Source organism: Amphibalanus amphitrite, unplaced genomic scaffold (assembly GCF_019059575.1).
Source record: "Amphibalanus amphitrite isolate SeventyFive unplaced genomic scaffold, NRLGWU_Aamphi_draft 000040F_arrow, whole genome shotgun sequence".
Taxonomy (NCBI): Eukaryota; Metazoa; Arthropoda; class Thecostraca; order Balanomorpha; family Balanidae; genus Amphibalanus; species Amphibalanus amphitrite.
In genome coordinates, this window is record NW_024881536.1 from 963,120 (window position 1) to 979,879 (window position 16,760).

Genomic DNA, 16,760 nt, shown 5'->3' on the forward strand with positions numbered 1-16,760 from the left:
ACGGCAGTAAATACGTTTTACATTTGGTCAGTGTCGGTACAATCAAATACCGAGCATCAAAAGTATAGAATGATTCGGTGCCAAAGTCTTCTTCAGTTTACTCGTACTACTTATAGATCAAATCTATTTGAGGGTCCATAAGACGCTGGCTCTCCGCATCGCTCAACCCTGCCAATCGATTCCCCAATAGAGGTCGATCAACAACCGTCTGTTTCTGAACAGTGGCCATTTCGGACCCTGACATCGCGGCTCTGAGGTCGTCCGACCGACTCAGAGTCATCAGTCATCCATCGCCCGACCCAGCCAGCTGAGTCAGCTGTTATTCTCCCGGGAAGATGTTCGTACGGCCGCTATCTGTTCGCCAAGCCGAGTTCAGCTGTTCTCAGCACTCCTCACGTTGCAGTTCTGCAGCCTCCCCGGTCCACAGCGCTCTGGGCCGCTGGGTCAAGGGCCAGTGACCAGTCGCCCCTTGTTCTCTTTCCGATTGACCTGGCATACCTATCCTTTAGCCCTATACATGTGCTACGACAGCTGAAACCAAGGCTGTGAATCAAAGCTCCACCGGCAGTGCAACCAACATGGTCAACACATCAATGCCAAAGCGCTGGCCGGCCTGGCATCGTTATACACGCAGCACATTAGCTACCCAGAGTTGGCCGTTATCATTAGCCTTCCTGTCATCATTACGCTTCATCAGCCATTAGCAGGGCCATTGCGGCTCGGCGGCGAGCTAGCGATACGATCCCCGGACGGCATTGTAACTCGTAGCGGCCATCAGAAGTGACTCTCTAGGGAGTGATAGGCCCACTGGAGAGCAAACTCAGGCGCCAAACGGGTCTGGAGCTGGATGCCTCCCTTTTATCACTTTTGAAACACGGCCTCCATCGGACAGTGTAATTCTCCAGCGGAGTGCCGGAACACGCTCGAAGGAAACACGAGCTCTGGCGTCATGCTGCTAAAGAAATTATGCGCGCTCGTGCGGTGAAGTTAAGCCAGACGTCCACGACCAAGTTGACGAGATGCCGCTATTAAGTTGTCAGATTAGGGAGACGTACGACGGTGAAAAGTTGCTGAGAGGCCACCCAGCGCCGTGGACATGGCCGGGTGAAACGCGGACACTGGTGAACGGTTCTCAGTGCGGTCAGTTTTATTGGATGGCCACCGGTAACCGCGACGCGGTCGATGAAATAGCTGACAGCACCGATGCGGAAATGATACAATGTAGGAAATTTGATTGCGGTGCGATTCAGTTCGATGACATTCAGAGACCGCTAACCGAGCGCCGGCGGTTTGAGTAGGAACGGTATCGGGCAGCTGCCCTGTCTGGTGCGGTGTTTTATTCAGGCAGCCTTCAGCAAAATAGGGCATCGTCGGCAAATGTCTTTTGCGCATCCTCCATGCGCTTAGGCATGACAGCTCGAGCATTATCTCTTCGAGAGTCTCTAAATGTACTATTTATAAGACTATATTGCAAAAAGCGAGGCCCTGCGCCTCGCTTGAAGGTTGTGATATTCAGACGTTGATCGAGTGGCGGTGGAACAGACCGCAGACGTCCTTTCACCCCGCCTCATCACCCGCGCCCGACATTATCTTGATGGCATCGCGCCTCGTCAACCCTCCCGACACCCGCCGCCAGACCGTAAGCCGGCCCCACTCACTGTTTGAGGTTCCAGTGCTTGACATAGGGATACAGCACCAGTGGAGGCGCTCTCTCTTCGACGGCCACGCCGAGCACGGACTGCAGGTTCTTGTGCCGCAGTCCGTAGAACACGAGGCCTTCCTGCAGCAGCAGGGACACCTGAGCCGGCGAGGCTCGATCTGAAACGGGGTGGTCCAGCGTCAAATCACGGATCCCGCTGTTTGCCTGCCTCGTCCGGTCAACAGACATCGGCTGGCAGAGACTCGTCTAGCCGTCGGGTTTTCGGCTCTCCATCGAATGTCGCAGATAATTTCGGGGAGAGGCATGCGAGGAGAATGAGATGACGAAGCGCACAATTTGTCCGACCCATCCGGGATCAGTAAAAGGAGCTGGGAGTGCATTCGGCCGCGCCCAGGGCCTGTCCGACACGAGGAGGGTGCGTTCGTCTCGGGTTACCCTCGTCTGACAGGGCCGAGAGGCGTCTATGCAGCGCACACTGCGTCCGCAGCAGCATGCGGAGCGTGATGGACGGGCGTGGGACGGCCGCCGAATTGCACGGCAATGATCAAAGATCAGCGCCGCCGGTTACTGGAATAGCCTCCCGACTCAGCCTGCATTGTAATGGAACAACAAAGGTGAGCTCGTTAGTGAAGTGAGTCCACTTGGTGCTGAACTGCGGGTACTCGATAATCTATGGGTACGCCAATTTAATCACAAGCGTATTAGGATATGACTCATCCCGCCAGCTTTGTGGCCAATCATATTAACAACGCCACTCACACTCCGTCGGTGCATTAGCTTTATTAGTATTGTGTAGCAGCCATAACTGACTATTAAACCCATGCGATCAGCGACCGGCTCGGGCCAGGCATCCCAATTAACATAAATAAATCAGCCATGATTCATGCGTAATCTGTTTGCTAGCGGGCGCCAGACGGCTGAGATGTGTTTCACGTGGGCTGCTGCACTGGAACTGACGTTTGGATGATTGAACGATCCATAGGACCCCACTCGAACCCGGCTGGCTGACGGTTCGGGAGGGACAACTATCGTCCGGCTGAGCCCACAAACGCGGCGAGGTTTGACAGCAGGCATGCGAGTTGTATAATCGCTTTGGAAGGCTGATATGCTAGTTATATGGAGTGAAATGGAATGTCAGTTTTGATGGGCGCGTGCTCGTCCGCGCGAGATGGATTCATAACGTAGGTGGACGTTTAAACGTCCGCACCCATTTGCTGACAGGCTCATTGATCTGCCCGCGCTAACCATCATCCGACATACCTGTCGTAAGTCGCACCGACACACCCAACTCCAAATTGATTACGGTACTGCATCGCATGGTTATTGCTAACATTCTGTGAATCAGATTCCACTCCAGAACAAACATTTTGAGGGATGCATCATTCACCGGACATCCTGATCAAGCACATTTCCTATCATGTGAAAACGTCTGCTAATCATACCAACTCCAGGTGTTGGCGGTGCCCCGGGTCCCGCAGCTGCGCACTCACCGGAGGCGTATTTGACGATGAGCCGCTCCTTCTCGCCGCGTTCCGTGTCGGCCATCCAGCCGGTGGCGATCCTGCCGAAGTTGCCCTCCTTCAGCACGGTCTCGATCTCCACGCGGCGCCGGTCCACCATCAGCTCGGAGACGCGCTCGCCGACGTCGCGCACCCGCTGCCCGGAGCCGTGGCTGGAGCTCGGCTGGCCGGAGCTGGCCGAGCTGTGGCTCAGTCCCTGGCTCACGCTGTGGCTCAGCGACTGGCCAAAGGTGGCCGCGCCGCCGTGCGAGCCCAGGCTGTGCGTCTGGCCCACGGCCGGGCCCAGCGGGGTGGTCACCGTCTTCTGGCTGCTGTACGACGGACAGGTGGGCAGCGGGCGCAGCGACGCGTAGTGGTGGGTCGACCGGATCGAGTGGCACGAGTACGACGGCGTCGGTACTTGCATGTAGTGGTGGGTCGTGTCGTAGTCGCCAGAAGTGTCGCTGCCGACAGGGAGATAGTTTAGGTCAGTGATTGGGCGCTGAAAGGCCGCCTGGTAACCGACACATGGGAAAGGGTGTGTCGACACTCGTTTTGAACTGCAGGGCACGTTTATCGCCAATGTTCACATTCAAAAGCCGTTTCACACTGGCCACCAGTCACGACGCTATGGCCGGTGACAACTGAATCGAAGCGTTCAATGAGATAACGTCAGGCTCTGTCGCTTGTAGTTTGGAATACCAAGTGACGTTTTTAGGTTAAGGAGGGCGGTAAAATTCCGTGTCAGTCAGATCGTACGGAGATCGTGGCCACCGCGGCGCCGTTATGACACGCATGACGTCACATAAGTGTCCCTCGGTGCCGCTTTTAAAGACCTGTTAATACGTCCTGAATGAATACTAAACCCATCAGGCGAGACCAATAACGTCGCGGGCTGCTGCGCTTTATGAATCATAAAAGCCGCCAAGAAGCCTTCAAGAAGTCATTTTCCATGAACGGGCTAGACATCCATATATTATCTTATCGAACAAGAGCAAGGTACTAAGGTAGCACGCTTAGAACTTCGATATTCCTGAATTAGGCTTTTAATTTGCATAAGTAATGGCTGGCGACGGGCAACGAGAGGAGAAAATGGCGGCTAGCAGTTAAGCAGAAGAGATTGCTCCTTGACCTTCTAGCACATCGTTGTGTCCCTGCTCTCGGAGTGATTTACAAATAACTTCCAAATCAGTTACGGCCCCTAAAAGACCAATACAAGAAGTAGATATTTCAATAACTATTAGTGGCAGTTAAACAACGCAAAAAAAAACTGGATAATTCTGGAAGTGATGAGCACACCCATAGGTGGACCCAGTCATATAGCGGCGTCTTTCTTTCATGCCATATTCCCTCCACATGCTTGATGCTAGCCGTTCCTCACACTGCAGCCCACTATCCTAGTCTGGCACTTTCAGTTATGAGCGGTCCTTCCAGAACGAGAACTGAATGAATCTTCGCCTCCGACCCCGCGAAAACTCGTAAATTAGCGTTCAACGCCTCAAGTGTAATAAGAGAGGTCTTTCATCAGTCTCCCTCGTCATCAATACACCACCGTATCTCCGAAAATAAACCCAGTCCGTCGAAGGCTGCTCGTTCTGACCCTCGCCCCATCTCCCCTTCACGACCCACAATGAGGTGAGACGACAGGAAAGGCGGGCGTGCGAGGAGGTATAAGACACGAGAGACTGGGGAGAACGAAAAGAGGGGAGGGTGACGAAAGACCCCGCCTCCTCTCCGCGCCGGTACCCTTCAAAGAACCACCGCCGCTGATCCCGCTCCCGATGGGGCCGCGGAGGTGGCGGCCGACGCACTGGGTCATGAGCGCAGCCGCGCACCGCGCCACTGATGGTGCGCCGATTATGTCGCGCCGGACACTAACGCGCCGGGGATGTCTTATCTGAGCGGCGCGTCCCGTTTTGGCCCGTCGACAAGAAAGGAAGCAGCCTCCGCTATCGCAACGAGGATCTGGTCCAGAAATCTCGGCGGTCCGTCACCGCGCGCTGTCTTTCTAGTTTAATTTGACAGCGCATAAGAGATCTCTGCGCGACACGGTGGCACCGATCTCGACACGACCGGACAATGGACAGTCCTTGAGCAGGCGCGTAACCACCACTGGGGACACTGGGGACCGGTCCCCAGTAACTTTTGGGTTACTGGGGACCGTCCCCAGTAAAACCGACGACCTCCTCAATTTGCTTGATTAGCGAAATATTGTCTCTAAATCAACGTGAAGAGTAATCTGTAGTCAACGGGAGACAAAACTATCTATAGTTTTGTCTTCCGTTAACAAAACAAAACATCCATGGATGTTTTGTTTAGCCAGCGCCCGGGTGGGTCTCTCAGCCAACTTCGCCATGGTGGGGGGAGGCTTTTTGGCCACACCAGATTATCTCGGTAAGTAAGCAAGCTAGAAAGATGCGGTAAAAAGCAACAGATAGCTTGCTACAGTATCTTTCAAAATTACCTATATCATTTTTATCAGGTCATCAGTGAGGTCACTGGTGGTCATCAAATGTGAAATTTTCACGAACTTTTGTTCCTAATTTTGACAACTTTTCACAAAACAGCACGTAAGTCAGAAACCAATAGAGCTGCAGTGCTGCAGGAAAGCGCATTCGATAGCTCTTTCAAAGGTCTTTCTGAGTAGGTAATGTTCTCAGATTTGACCTAAGGTCAATGGTTTATCTTCCAGGCTGGCGTTTTTGCGGACAAGCTTTTTGTATCATAACTTTGGACTCAAAACTTGTATGACGCTGACGTTACCGGCATCGCGGTTGTCTCGTCGAGACGCGTCGAATGAAAGAAGAGCATTTCAATTTTCTCCCAATGACTTGCCTATAATGAAGAGGTCGTAAAAATGACCTGACATTAGGTCACCGATGTGAAAACTTTGAGATATAAAAATTGTTAATACTGATTTCCTCATGCAAAAGCTCGAGTTTAAAACTTCTGGGATGTAAACTGTATGATTTTTTAAAAATTATTTTAGTAAATTTAGTCCAATCAGTTATCCGAAAGGAATAACAGAGCCACATTTTTTTAGAGGCATGGTTACTTTACTGACCTGGTGAGTGGTGACCTGAACTTAGGTGACCTGGGGTCAAAATTTTCACACACGATGCAAAGTTGAGATATCATAAGCTATACCAAGTTTCGCGGCGGTGCGCGCCGCGGTTTTCCCTACACGCGCAACAAAAACAACTGGCAGAAGTGGCCAAAAACGCCCCCGTCCTCTTCCCTCCCTGCACTCGGGCGGAGGCTGATCTTGAAATATGATATTTGGTATTCGCGCCCTTCATATGGTCCCCAGTAACTTCAGACTCGTGGTTACGCGCCTGTCCTTGAGGACAGTCCTGTGCCTCCGCTCCCCGGGCGAGTCTCACCTCAGTGCGCGCTTCCGTCGCTTGGCGGCGCTGTTCCTGGAGAGCACCACCGCCAGAATGATCATGATGACGAGCACCACGCCGCAGGAGCAGCCGATGGCCATGTAGAGCACGCCGGACGAGGCGGCGTCCTCGTCTGGCGGCGGGTCGCCGAGCCGCGTCGGCCCGGCCGCGTCCTCGAGCATCAGCTCTGTGCGCCGCTGGTCGGGCGGCTCGGCCGGCGGCGTGGTCTCGCTGCGGCAGACGCGCGTCCGCCGGAAGGTGAGCAGCGTGTTGGTCTTCCTGCGGCGCAGCGGCGGCTGGCGCGGTAGCAGCAGGTGGATGTGCAGGCGCACGTCCGTCTCGGCCGTGACGCCCGGCCGGCACGGCAGGTGCACCGTGAACACCTCGTGGTCCTGCGGCACCGTGCCGCTAGAGCGGATGTTGAGCGTGGGGCGGTCCAGCACCGACGGATCCGCCACCTCCAGAGAGATGTTGTACTCCACCTGACGGGCAGGAAACACGGGCATCAGAGACGGGAGCTGTGGGGGTGTGCAAAGCTGGGAAAACAAACAGCTTTTGGGGACTGTCGTGGGCCAGCAACGTGCATCGAGTTTATGATTAATTTCTTGCAACTCTTACATCCAGGAATATTCAAAAATTGGTTCAGTTGATGTCTGCTAAATGAGGTTTAGTTATCGATAATTAAAAACATGGCAAAGGCTGCGCCTCCTTATTCTTTCAGCGTCTTCAGTCATCATTCATCCAATATCAAGAGATCTCCTTCAAAAAAGGTGAGGATTCAATATGCTAGTTTGAAGGAAGCGATGAATCGTTCGGGGATAAAAAGCGGCTCGTTATTCTCTCATCTCTCGATCATTGGATGAATGAGCAAAACAGAGCCGATCACGGGGGCGTGAACGGGGCGTCGGAGGGGTCCTCTAGCATCCATCACGAGTTAACCCGTTTAAGAGGCGCCACTCTGCGGGAGCGCCGCCGGGGAGCCTCACGCCATCGGGGTGTATCGACGTCATCTGGCCCCCTGCGGTGATCGGTGGGGTCGCCGCCGAGACCATCTGCCCCGATCGACGGCCGCGGACGCACCGTGGGTGCGGCTGTGACGGGTATAGGACAGGAAAGGACGCGCGAAAATTTGGTGCAGGAGCAATGGCAGGACACTAAATAGGCACTATCAAATCACATCGCAATAAATCTAAAGTGACGTGAATCGATGAACAATAATCATGCTAACGGCTTCGACGTTGATATTCGTTTCAAACCAACAAACGCCACTCGTTTTGTTTGCAAGTTTTTCGTTTGTTTGTATCATAGACCTCTACATAGGACGGCCCGGGCTTGCTTGCTTGCACCACCAGCCCTAGCTAGATGTAGGTTGACATCGACTTGTAAATTACCACCAATCTGCAGCTGCTAATGGCGAGGTGGATTGCCCAATCTCAAACTGAACGTTTTCGGTTTGAGATGCGTGTAGATTTTAAATGCGACTCCCAGCCATGTCACGGCAGCTGAAACACCGTGTTCAAATCGACATGTCGCCCCTGTCACACGAACAAACGATACGGGACCCAATTTTCAGCCGAGACAAAGGCGATTTCAGGGCGATTTAACAGAGCGGAATCGGCTCCCCGGCCCGTTCCAATAATGACGCCGCCTTCAGTGCGGCAATGCCGGCGCGGATCGAAAAGGAAACGCGTCATTTTCGCCGGCGTCCGCGCGCTGCGATTGAGTTAGGTTCCGGTCTTATATCGGGCCAATCGCCGACGCAGCCGAATGACGTAAATGGGGTCAATCGGCTACATTCGGCTGATTCAAGATACTTTAATTTCTGGCTCTGATCTGATGTGGTGTGTTAGGGCTGAGACGCGCGTTGTGAATTGAACTGCATCGTAAATAAGAAGTCTGGCTCTGAAGAATTCTAAAGCTGATGAGAAATTGCAGAGTGATGCTATTTAAAATGCATTTGCGTTTCAGCCTTCCCTGAGGCCATACGATTATTCAAATCGGGTAAGCCAAAGTCCCAAAGCAGGCGTTCGTCTATGGTAAGATGATGTTCGGCTAATCTTGTGCTGAGTCCTCTCCCAAATTCTCAGAATCTACAATCGAGGCTGGCGATGACAGGTAGGCTGGCAGCACAATGTCACCGCTGCGTCTCGCTATAAAGCGACCTCCCCGCGGCGGTCGGGCCGAATGGGTTACGGACAAAAGTACGTATCGCTAAAGTACGTAGGACAAAAGTACGTAAGCAAAAGTACGTAGGATTAAAGTACGTATCGCAAAAGTACGTACAGTATAAAGTACGTATGGACAAAAGTACGTCAGGGACAAAAGTACGTATCGCAGAAATACGTACAATATAAAGTACGTATGGACAAAAGTACGTCAAGGACAAAAGTACGTATCGCAGAAGTACGTACAGTATAAAGTACGTATGGACAAAAATACGTCAGGGACAATAGTACGTATCGCAAAAGTACGTAGGGTATAAAGTACGTATGGACAAAAGTACGTCAGGGACAAAAGTACGTATCGCAAAAGTACGTAGGGTATAAAGTACGTATGGACAAAAGTACGTCACGGACAAAAGTACGTATAGCTAATGTACGTAGGGTAAAAAGTACGTATGGACAAAAGTACGTCACGGACAAAAGTACGTATCGCAGAAGTACGTAGGGTATAAAGTACGTATGGACAAAAGTACGTCACGTACAAAAGCCTACGCATAGCAAATGTACAGCCCTCTGCAAACTGCGTGGTAGGTATTCTTTTTTCGACAAAACCGGGAATAACGCGAATACTATGCTATTGGCCACTTGGAAAACGTAACAGCAAGACGTGCGAGACTCCGCACCTTAGATTTGGCTTATTTTGGTATACATTTTCCAGTTAGTTTGACAACAATACAAGAAAGTTTATATCTGCCCCCAAAACAAACTTTTGTATTTTGTTGCTACACTAGTTGTATAATTCGTTCAGTGATAGAACCAATCGAAGGAGTGGAGCATGGCGCATCTTTATGCAATGAGATCCGACCGACCGATAACTTAGTCTTTGAGTTATTCTCGGTTTTGTCGAAAAAAGAATACCTACCACGCAGTCTGCAGAGGGCTGTACGTAGGGTATAAAGTAGGGTAGCCTTGGGCAAGACGCCACAGATAATTTATTTTGCTAAATGGGTACCTACTTTTGTCTCACATCACCTGGAAGGCCACATTTGTGCTCAATGTGTTCTTTGGACATTTTACTTTAAATTTCACCCCTCAAATTCATTCACTTATGATCGGACTCCCAGCTAGGAAGTGCTTTGTGAAGCAACTGCAAATGGGGCATTTTCCCCAACCCCAGGGCAAAACACCCCACGGCCTGAGGCAAGAAGCCCCATACACTAGATCAGTGGTCGGCAGGTCATTCGGGGTCGTGCCCCCTTTTTGGGCGCCAGGCAGGGCTATTGCCCCCACCTACCAGACCCCATTGCTGACACAACTATGTTTACTGAAATTCCATACCGTCCTGGAACTCTTTGGGTATTTGTGCATTTCCAATGCATCAAATTTAAAACATGACACTTCCTCCACAAAACATTTAATGCCTATATCCCAGTAGCGGCGGAACACCTTCAATTAAGGGGGAGGGGGGAGCACTGCCGACTTTTGGTCCCATTCTTTTCATGCAACGCCCATAGGGCTAATGTTAAAATGCAAAAATCAAAGGGTGCACGGTGCCCCGGTGCCCTCCCCGTTCCGCCGCCTATGCTATATCCCATTTAACTCTTGTACGTATAAGGGCGGCGGGTGGTTTTTCGTTAAAAGCTCACGTAAAAGGCATTGGATCACGACCAAATTGTACCCTCGAGCCCATCATTTTTTTTTTCACCAGCCCGGAAAATATCATGACCTGAGACCAGTTTTACCAACAGAAAAATAACCGCCTGCCGGAATTTTTGCCTCAAGACCGCTTCACATACGGAGCGTAAACGCGATGGGCTCGTAAGCGGATAGGGCTTTACCGTTTACGCTCCATATGTGAAACGATCTTTAGGCAAAAATTCCGGCAGGCGGCTATTTTTCTGTTGGTAAAACTGGCCTCTGGACCCATAATGACCGTTGGCCTATGAGCTTTTTATGGAGATCATCTTGAGCCATAAAATCTCACTTCAAGAAGTTATAGCGGGTCCCGATTTTCTCGACACTTATCATTGCCCTCTTGAATGAGACGGAATGACCAAGGACCTTAAAAATGGGCAGCAGCGGCTTCCTATGGTCACGGGTAGCACGCTCGTCTTTTTTATGCACAGCTCCATATCAGAGTCCGAGAGGCCGCGGGGGTCCGATCGACTCCTCCCCCTTACGTTAGCGGCTGTTGAAACGCCAACAGACGGGCGACGGTTAAAAGTTGCAACTGCTTTTGAACGACTGTACGGAGGGGTGAGATGGTGAGGCGAGCAGGTACATACGTGAAAGTTGGTATCTAATCAATAGTGTGCTGTGCCTTTGGCCTGGGCTAATCTTTGAACCCTGGGATGCAACAGTCACGATGGCTCCATCACTGGAGCTACAAACTCTAAAAAGATAGGCTTTCTCAGAATCCCTCATTACCCCCACCGAAAGGGCTCCATTACCGCCAAAGGGGGCATGCCCCACCATTTGCCGACCCCTGCACTAGATTAACAGAAGAGAGGATCTTTCCCCAGAACCCTGCCAGTTCCGAGAAACATCGGTGAGGCGTTTTACCTCGGCGGGGCGACTTGCCCCGGTCTACCCTACGTGTGGACAAAAGTACGTCACGGACAAAAGTACGTATAGCAAATGTACGTAGGGTATTAAGTACGTACCCCACCCTTGGGTTAAGTTGATCAATGTGTAATACCTTTCTGATTCTTTATTTAATGAGCATTTGTTACAAGGCATAGCAAAATTTATTGATGAGTAAATGGGCGAAATGGACAAAGCTATATTATTTGGTATATGAATTTATCATGAGTTCCCTGCAGTATGGCAACAGAGCAGCAATAAAGAAAAAGTGGCCCAACTTACACGACTATACCCTACCTACTTCTAACATACGTACTTTATACACTACGTACTTTGGCATACGAACCGTACGTACTTTTGGCATACGTACTTTTTACACTACGTACTTTTGCATACGAACTTTTGCGTACGAACATTTGCGTACGTACTTTTGGCATACGTACTTTATACACTACGTACTTTTGCATACGTACTTTTGCGTACGAACACTTGCGTACGTACTTTTGGCATAGGTACTTTATACACTACGTACTTTTGCATACGAACTTTTGCGTACGAACATTTGCGTACGTACTTTTGGCATACGTACATTTTACACTACGTACTTTTGCATACGTACTTTTGCGTACGAACATTTGCGTACGTACTTTTGGCATACGTACTTTATGCACTACGTACTTTTTCATACGTACTTTTGCGTACGAACATTTGCGTACGTACTTTTGGCATACGTACTTTATACACTACGTACTTTAGCATACGTACTTTTGCGTACGAACATTTGCGTACGTACTTTTGGCATACGAACTTTATCGCCTACGTATATTTGCGTACGAACATTTGCATACGTACTTTTGTCCTACGTACTTTAGCGATACGTACTTTAGTCCTAAAATCGGGCCGAATTTCCATACGGGTTGTCGGCACTAATTGAGTGTGTGCGCAGCCAACAGTGAGGCGGACAGGGTGTGTACTCAGCTGCAGGGGTGCAGTGCGGCACCTCTGCCGGGCGACTGCACAGCGTCAGAGACACCTCGGCAGCCGCTCGTCACACACACCAGATGGACGGCCCTTTATACAGCCAGCCGATACGGTGGCCACCGGGGACAGCTCCGCTATACTCGTGAACGGTTGCTATTACTAGTAAAGTAACTAGGCAACTAAATGTGTCGCTTTATCTAAAAGACAGCACTAAATGGAAACTAAATTTCATTTTTGTCGAATTATACAAAAGAGGAGTGAAGAGCTCAGGTACCGTTCCTTTGACGTAATGCAGTATGTAGTTGCGTTGACATGGGAGCGCCCAAGGAGCACCTACCTACCCACCGCAAAAAAGTTTAAAATGAAGACTTGACTATCAGACGAGCGAACTCGATTTTTGGTTGATCCTATTTTCATAATTTTTAATAAAGCTTTAGCTGTGTGTTGCGTCGGCAGACATTATTAAAGTTATCTTGAAATGAGGTAGAGAAGAACACGGTTGTGTTTCCGATGAATTTCTGTTCAGCGGCAAAAGCAAAAAAGAAAATATACAGTGCTTAAGAGAGTCCTATCCTATCACCTATCAGGGGTCATGTCACATCACCTTGACCCGGAACACACACTCAATGGGACGATAGCTGTAATGGCCATTATCGATCATATTAATGTGGTGCGTTTCCAGGAACGCTCTCCAAACATTCACTGGTGGAACGCGCGGCGTGTAAGGTATAAGCGACACTGCCACTGGTATCGGCACAGAGCAACGCCCCAGTCTGCTTCACTGGCAGCGTGAATTATGTATAATTTCCTTCATAAGTGCCGACATATAAATTTCACGCTGCGGCACTACTGCAATTATCTACTATGAACAGACGGCAAGAACCCTGTTCCATCGTCATTCAACCCATTACGCTGTCAACTGCCCATGGTTGTGACAAAACCGACCGATTTAGAGCGTCCGAATTCGGTCACGTCGGTGCCGTGTTCGGGGCGCGATAACGACAGCCGCTCGCCACAAATCAGCGGCGGCGGCTCCGGTTAATTCAGCTGTCAGTCGCGCCGCGCGCCGCTGTCGATCAGACGGCCGAACAGACCGGCGGAACTCACCGGTTTGCGCGTGGTGCGTTCCCAGTTGAAGTGCAGGTCCGAGATGTTGGACGGCACGATGACGGTGAAGTTCATGGCGTACTCGTTGATGACGCCCTCCTGGACGTAGAAAATCTCGGTGGCCAGGCCTGAAAGGCAGAGAGGGAGCTCCGTGAGACACGGAACGAGCACGGCGCACGGAACGCGTCGGCGCTGATTGGATCTCTGCTAATTACATACCCTGGTCGGCGAGGATAAGCCAAGAGAGGGGTTGTTTGCGTTTTTATATGATTGTGAAAGGAATTGCACGAAGTTCGTTAACAATTTCAGAAAAAGAATAAAACATACGTTCTCGGAGGCAAAAGCGCTGATTAATCACCCCATAACTTTCACTTGGTTCAGGCTCACAATAACCTTTACATTAACTTTAAAAAACTGTACATCCGTCCTGAACCACGAATTTAACTTTGCTGTTTTGAGTGTGTGTGTGTGGGGGGGGGGGGGGTACGATGTAGCGTCAAAAATACCACAATTCGATCCGAAGCCCCCACGGATCGTAATGACCATTATCGACCGCATCGACCCGGTCCCTCACAGAGCGGATGACGCCGCCCCATCAAAATACCCATTCCGCTCCGATTGCGGCGCATTTGCCTCATTAGCGGCTGCCGCGGCGCATTGCAGTGCGCCGCGCCACCGATCTCCCACTCCAACCCGAAGCTTCACCAGCGAGCCGGCGGCCGGCCGGCCGCGGGTCCTGACAAAGCGCCGAGCTGCCGGCGACACACTGCCACCGCTTGTCGCCATTTGCATGCTCTTTATGGCCGGCTATTAACGCCGAGGGTAGCGGCAGAAGGGGCGGGGCGGAGGGGCGGGCTGCCAGCGCGTGCTCGAGGCGTGGGACACTCCGAAATAAATCAATTATAGCCGGAGTATTTAGCCCACAGGGGCGGCCACCGCCAGAACGTCTTTGATGATAAGTGATTTGATAATTATGACATATGTGTGCGTCAGGCCATTTGGAGCAGGCGTGCGGCGTTTGGAATGGCTCGATTATTGGTCGCCCATGGAGGTCCGAAATTTATGGCACCCTGCTGGCGACCTCGCCGACATATTTCAATCAGTGCCAATCGGTCACGGCTGAAGGGCTTCAGTGGGGCCGGGTCCGGTGTCCATTTTTTTGTGCAGGCCTGGAGTGGATTTAGCGTCAGTCCCCTACCCCTGACGGAGATTGGTTCAGGGCCACGGGACAGCTCTCGACACCGCTCGGTCGGAAGGGATGTGGGACTGGCACTGGTCTGCAAGGGATGGTAATACATCACGGGCTTCTTAGCGTCAGGAGCGACTGGTGCCTGCCATGCGGACGATGTAGCAGCGTGCACCACTGACGTGTTGCACACACAGTGCTCCAGCTATAGTCCACCCTGCTGCCAGACAAAGGGCACTAAACCACTCGCCTCATGCGACATCCTCTCGGACCGGTCCGTCGTCACCATAAACACAGCTGTGATCCACTGGGGACATTGATCCGACCGCTGCAGGCACTGGTGGCGCCCCTGACACACCACTGCGCGGCTCAATCAGGCGAGCGTGCTCCGACAGCGGCCCAGCAGCTCGGCCGCATTGGCCGTCTTCCGAGCAGAGTTCAGCGGGTTGACAGGAACCGCCGCGCGATTGAGATGTGCAGACCAAAGCCGGGCCAGAAGCCGCACATGTCGGATTAGCTCGAGCAGTGATTAGTCTTGCACCCCGTGGGCGGCTAACGGAATCTGCCCGATGACGAACCAAATGATCCATCAGGCGAGGTTAAAGACCCAAGAGTGAATGATCGTTCTGTAATGCTCCGACCCAGTCGCGGGCTCCCTATTACGCGAATGCCCACACCTTCCGGCCGGCGGTGGTCTCAGTGGTGGTTTTGATCTACCACTTTGAGCTGTCTAACCATCTGGATCAGAGGAGGGGTCGGCGCCCCGCGACACCGGCCAGAGGCCGCCTATCTCCTGTCCTCCCGGCCGTCTGTCATCGCGCACGGAGCGGACAGCGCGGACAGGCGCGCTCTGTTCACCGACCGGCCGACCGTCGACCCGCCCGAGCCAAATTAATGACCGCGCGTTCATTAAACGGCCCACCGTGTCACGACGTTTCACAGCACGTCGGCTGGGCGCAGCCCCGCCGTAGCCACCCTCGTCCCGCGGTGACCCAGCGGCGGGCAGCGGGCGGCCCGCAGCTCCACCCGTGACCTTGCGTCGGCCCGGTCTCCGGGTGCTGGTGCCGGTGCGGCGCCGGATTAGCGAGATACAGAGCGGTGTGCGACAGGAAAGGTGTCCTCAACGGGCGGTCTGACTTAAAGGGCCCGCCGCTCCGTGCAGTGCCCGCTACAAACGGTATCCGCCCTACACGCGCCACCCAGTCTGCCAGATATGACCGTCATGACACGATAAAACAGACGTCATGAGAGACCAGCAGAAACAACACGCTGGCGACCGAATGCCTCCCGACTGCAACGCAACGAAATCCTGTGTATGAACACGACTGTCGTGATTTATGGATAAGACATGCAGTAAATGCACTTTATTGGTTTAAACGTCTTGCAGATCGTATCTACAAACATAAGTAGAGAGGTAAAACCAGTGGACATGAGCCAGCTTACAAGGCAGAGCTCCGGTCACATTGTCGGTCAAGGAGGACGTGTGATACACCTCATGTCTCGCGCGATCACTCGGAGAATGTCCGGCACTGTAATCAGCGCCGGCCGCCCTCTGCGGCGAACGCCGGCGCCCAGTTGGACCTCGGGGAGCCATTCCGCCTCGTCGAGCACGTGTGCCGTGTCACGTGTCCCTTGTCACACATTGATTGACACGTGGGCACGTGCTGGCCGACGGTCAGTGCACGTGTCTGTCCATGGCTCCTTCGAGCGCCCCTCGCCGCAGCGGGGAGCGTCTCCCCTCCTAATCGCGGAAGAGCGGACCTAGGGGAGGGAGTCTGGACAGACATCCGCTGGGACATGGCACTGAATCGTTACATGGCGTGAGCAGAGGGGTGTGGGGTGTGGGCCGGGGTGTCAGATTCCCCCATAGCGTGACACCATATCGCGTCACGTGACACACGCCGGCGGCGCGTCAGTTCCGTGACGAGGAACGGGTCAATCCCGCCTCCGTACGCCCTGCGTGGGGCGATGTCGGGCGGCACCTGTTGCCGAAGACGACGTCGTAGGGCCCGGGGCGGCGCCGTCTCGTATTACTGTGTCTACTTCCAGGGACACAATCACGTCACAGTGTGCACGAAAGGCTGCAGCAGGTGTAAGCTGATGTTGGTTTATAAATAAGGAGACCTGGAACATTGTTGGTTGCTGGAGGACGACTGTGTGGTATAAACTCAGACATTCGGAGCTCCGAGAACCCGT

The 16,760-nt window shown here is 52.3% G+C and overlaps 1 protein-coding gene across 1 annotated transcript in view; it reads right to left on the minus strand.

Moving 5' to 3' along the window:
* The window catches only part of LOC122374757 (tyrosine-protein kinase Dnt-like), a 39,304-nt gene that overhangs the window by 14,240 nt on the left and 8,304 nt on the right, over positions 1–16,760 (minus strand). Inside the window, exons 2-5 of the mRNA XM_043353711.1 lie at positions 13,379–13,506; positions 6,543–7,027; positions 3,151–3,623; positions 1,659–1,818 (exon numbers count right to left, since the gene is read on the minus strand). Coding sequence (XP_043209646.1) covers positions 1,659–1,818; positions 3,151–3,623; positions 6,543–7,027; positions 13,379–13,506 — 1,246 coding nt within the window. The remainder of the gene's footprint in view (positions 1–1,658; positions 1,819–3,150; positions 3,624–6,542; positions 7,028–13,378; positions 13,507–16,760) is intronic.